This window comes from Pinus tabuliformis, chromosome J (genome assembly GCF_031772625.1).
Source record: "Pinus tabuliformis cultivar Carrire ecotype Pingquan chromosome J, CPIR1, whole genome shotgun sequence".
NCBI lineage: Eukaryota > Viridiplantae > Streptophyta > Pinopsida > Pinales > Pinaceae > Pinus > Pinus tabuliformis.
The window spans coordinates 977,549,852-977,554,864 of record NC_142295.1 but is presented as its reverse complement, the minus strand read 5'-3'; the positions used below and the strand labels follow the sequence as shown (position 1 = coordinate 977,554,864).

Sequence of the window (5,013 nt, the reverse complement as noted above, 5' to 3'; positions counted from 1 at the left end):
CAAATCATACCTATTCCAACCTTAATTTAACGTCACACACCTCCTCTATAATAACTAATTCTAAACCACTAATATCTATATACACTGAACACTTTTATTTCCCTGTTTTTTAAATTTAAACTCCACAATATAAATATACATAATATAATACTATATACTTAATAAACCCCACAATTAAAATAAATCCATTCCTCTTCCACCGGCCCCTTTTTCTTATTAAAAAGTCCCATCACTCTTACTATCATTCACTTACACCTCCTTTCTTTCTTACTGGCCCCTTTCTTATTGAAAAAACCCATCGGTTTTTCTATCTTTCACTTGCCCACTTCTTTTAGTCTATGAGTACCAAGGTGATCTACATGAATTTCCAAAATGTAACCCGCTTTATCAAAAAGCTGGACTCTAAGATCATCTAGGCAAGCTATTTATTGCTTCTACAACCCTATTTTATCCCTTTTATTGTTGTGCAAGGCCAGCTATTTACTGCTTCTACAACCCTATTTATCCCTTTTGTTGTTGTGCAAGGCCAGCCGTGTAAATTGAGAAACAACATCAGCAAATGCTTGCTTGTACAACTCAACTCATGGGTGTAAAGTGGATAATGCTGGCATCATCATTACCAGGACACAACCCTCAAACCTAACAAAGTGCGTTAGTGTATCACCCTAATTTTTTTTTTAAGCAAAATTTTGATAGGGAATTTTAACAACCGCCCCCTCGCACCTCACAAGGTGCGTTAGTGTATCACCCTATTTTAACAACACAACACCCACAAGGTTTGTGTTTGGTGTATTATCCTATTTTATGTGAGCATCCAGCAGGCAACCATGGAGAGGCAAATTGTGAGACTAGGTACTTGCTTTAACACTGTTAAATTAAAAAATAGGAGAAACTGATACCGGCAAAACCAGAGTGACTTGGCAAATATAATGGCTTTGTTCATTAAAACCAAATTGCAATTAGTCCTATGATGTGATCAGGGAACTGAAGTAGTTGCAGTACCAAAATATGTTGGGGGTGCCATCTTCTTATGCTGTGAAAGATCCTGATCCTCTTCGTCATCTTCTACATTCCATAGGAAATGGGCATATGGTCCAAGAACATTGCTGCAAAAGAGAGCCAATTAGTCCGATAACAACAGCAGAGAGCCAATTAGTCCGATAACAACAGCTTCAATTCCTGAACCTCTTAATAAACTTCTATATTCCCTAGGAAATGGGCATATAATCCAAGAACATTGCTGCAAAATAGATCCAATTAGTCAGATAACAACAGCTTCAATTGTTTCATATATTAAAACCCATAGATCTAGCATTCTTGTAACCATTTGTGGCCATGGAAAATATACTAACCAGTTATCTGGAGCAGCTTTAACAGCTTGCTCAAAGTAATATTGTGCACGAGATGCATCTTTATGAACACCCCATATCAGATTGGCATAAAGTGAGAGGACATCTCCATCGCCAGGATTGGCTAGTATGGCCCTCCCATAATATTCCTCAGCTTTTTCCAAATCATGCTGGACCTACATACACACAAAAACAACCGCTGGTAGACTTTATTTATCATAATTCATAGTAATAGTAATGAGACACATCCTTAACTAATTCATAGTAATTAGTGATTAATAAGATGAATAGTTATGTAACAGCAGTACGATGCCCTCAATACTCACCTCCTGCAAAAACCTGGCATAATTTGCCAATAGAAGTGGGTTGCCAGGATCTGCCTGCAGCATTTTCTTATAGTATGCATCCATGTTATTGGAATCTGATCCAAACCCACCTCCTCTGCCCCCATACCCGCCCCCTCCAGAGAACCCACTTCCATCTTCACCCCCAAATCCTCCATCCACAAAACCAGTCTCAGTTTTAGATCCAACCACAGCTCCATCGACCACCAAAGCCACCCCACTGCCTGCAGATATCCTGCCACTCATCAAATCCTCATTCCTCCTTCCAGAGATAAAAGACGCCTCACCTCCTTGCGTTCCAATGCCCACCATGTTTTTTTCTCCAGATTTCTCATGTGGATATCCAGCGCTCTGAAACCCAATTAAAATTTGGGAATCAAAATCCTCAAATTCCTCTCCCAGAGCCTCTTCCAATAAGCCATTGTTCATAAAAAATTCTGTAGAGAGCTTTCTGATGAGTTCGAAAGAACTGGGCCGTCTCCTTGAACAGACATGAGATAAGGGATTACATAAATCAGATTCAGACAGCGTTCTTCCGAGGACATCAGGGTCAACCCTCTTACCATCGAAGTACAATTGGGTCAACAGAACAAATCTGCGCGCGCTGAACTCTGGTTCTGGTTGAATCCCAACGAAAGATTTCAGCGCAGGAGCAGATGAACTGCGGAGTAGCATCATGAAATCAAGGGCTGAGAGAGGTATTGAGACCAGATTTCTACTGACAGTTCAGGGACTCGGCAGCGGAGAATGCCCATTTTAAGGCTCCTCGAGTACCTGTGCTATATACAGGGCCGTTGGAAGGCCGGAGAGCGTTTATCACGTTGAGAAAGCAGTCGACGGCTCGTGTCGGCAAAGGCGGATTGTAACAGTATTGTTTGCCGGGGGCGCCGCCGTGTCGGTTTTTCAAATTTCGATCTTCCCGCTGTCACCGAAATATCATTGCTATGCATTTTTTTTTTCTTTCTTTCTAAAAAGAGATTTGAGCACGATAGCGTGATTTAAACGCATTTTTTTTTCCGGTTTTCCCTTTCGTATGTATTTTTCCATTAATTTCACACGCTTAAAAAAACTTATTTAACCCAAAAAAAAAATAAAAAAAATTAATTATTAGAAATTGTTGAAATTATGAAATTATTAAGGTAATAATTATTATTTTTCATTAAATTTTTTAATTATATTTTACGAAATTGAATTTATTTAAATATGTGAATAAGTATTATTTTTTAATTCAAGTTTTTTAATTATATTTTATTAAATTAAATTTATTTATATATTTGAAAATTTAATTTAGATAAAGGAAAAATATGATTTAATAAAAAATTATATTGTTCAATTTTGATGAAAAAGTCAACACATAAAAGGTTTAGACCTTGTATACATTTACTAAAAAAAATTGTAATTTAATAAGAGTTAGAAATATATTTAGGAAGTGTCTATCTTTCTAATACAAAAGTTCAAAGCCTTATTGAATACTAGCGAGAAAATGCTAATTCTACCTTCCGACTATTCAATCAAATGAAACCACATCAATTAAAACAATATAAATTAAAACTATACGTTATCAAAACTATAAATAGATACATGTTTAATATTAGAAGTTTGAGATTTCTTTCGCGAGTTAGGTCATACAAGTCATTCTAATTTAAAGATGTGATTTTGTGGTTTTTTTAATAGATTTTTTTTTTGGGGTTGATTTTGCTTCAAATTTAATTAAAATTTGAGAAAATTACTTAGAAAGTAGTTGAGTCTATATAATTTGAGTAGACTTAGGTTATATGAGTCATTGTAGTTTAAAGATGTGATTTTGTGGTTTTTTTAAGTAGATTTTTGTTGATTTTACCTGTAATTCAATTAAAAATGGAGAATATTACTAAGAAAGTAGTTAAGTTGACATAATTTAAGTGCTCCAAGGGTTTCTAGGACATTGAATTTATTTTTGCATTCAAAAATACAATTTAAATAACATAATATTGTGATCTGACCATTGAATTCTAACAGGCATTAATAAATCTCTTATTCATTTAAAAGAAAAGTGTATAGCATGCCATGTGATTATTAAAAGTGGACATTGTTAAGTGATGTGATGTGGATCATAATTTTTGCAATAGTGTAACAAGGCAACCTATTGGCCCTTTTCTGAGTACTTTTTCCTATCAGTTTTGCCCAAAATCCAATTAGAAATTAGGAAAATCAATATTTTAAGTTGTTGAATCCATACAATCCAACTATTCCAACAATTTTCCAAAGAGTTGAATTTATTTCTATGTCCAAAAAACTAATTTAAATAGTGAAACATTGTAATCCCATCATGAATTATTTAATCGAATTCTGATAAAAAAATTCCAAAAAAGTTACCTTATTAGATTGCACCATGACTTTTTAACAAATTATAACAAAAAAATAACCCAACTAACTCAAAGTGCTACCCTTGAATTGATGTTTGGTCTTTTTGAATGGAAGAGAGCCTTTGGACATGGAGGTAGATTGTACCATGACTTTTTCACAAATTACACCCAACAAATTAAAAATGCTACTAGTAAATTGATTTTACATTGTAGTATAATAATATTAATAAGGTTGCAACCAAAGCCAGACACCAAATTGGCGTATGAGACCCTCTTGTCCGTGGGACAAGGGATTCTCCCCTGCACAACAATTGACTTCTAAAGTCTATGGAGATGTACACTTTACCCCCTCTAGATTTGAACATATGACCTCTAAGGAGGAAACACATGTTCTTAACCATTAGCATTGCTCAACATAGATATAAATAGGATAAGAGCTATAGGAGGAAATGATAATTAGTTACATTATGGTTTATATATATATAATTGATTTTAATAATTAAAATTTTTAGATAATGATTATGATGACTAAAATTTATTTAGACTAAATTTGGTTTATCAAACCTTAGGAAGGATAAACAATTACTTATATTGGTTTAGAATTTTATTTATATATTCAAAAAACTTTAAGAGAAGCATTCTTAAACCATGATAGTTTTGATAAGTTAAAAGCTTATGAAAATTGATATTATAACAAATATTTTGAAATTGTGGTATAATGTGGGTGTATGTAGGACATTCTAAGAGATAATATTTTTCATTTTCAACCCTTTTAGTGTCACAAAGATGACAAATTCTTTCAACCCAAAACATTTTAGGATTATGAGAGTTTGTTATAATTTAAGAAATGTTGATTTTCTTCTTTTCACTAATCAAAACATACACACATGTTGTAAAACATTTTTTCATTATAAGGTAGAGTAATGTCAATATGTTGTTTTTTTGTTGATTTCCACAAGAGACTATTAAGAGGAT

The 5,013-nt window shown here is 33.7% G+C and overlaps 1 protein-coding gene across 1 annotated transcript; it reads right to left on the bottom strand.

Moving 5' to 3' along the window:
• Nucleotides 1-897: 897 nt before the first annotated feature.
• Nucleotides 898-2,500, bottom strand: LOC149230115 (uncharacterized). Its single transcript, XM_089375995.1, has 3 exons — nucleotides 1,676-2,500; nucleotides 1,353-1,525; nucleotides 898-1,106 (listed from the first exon to the last, which is right to left on the bottom strand). The coding sequence occupies exons 1-3, from the start codon at nucleotides 2,369-2,371 to the stop codon at nucleotides 977-979; spliced, it is 999 nt and encodes a 332-aa protein (XP_089232121.1). The 5' UTR covers nucleotides 2,372-2,500; the 3' UTR covers nucleotides 898-976.
• Nucleotides 2,501-5,013: the final 2,513 nt, after the last annotated feature.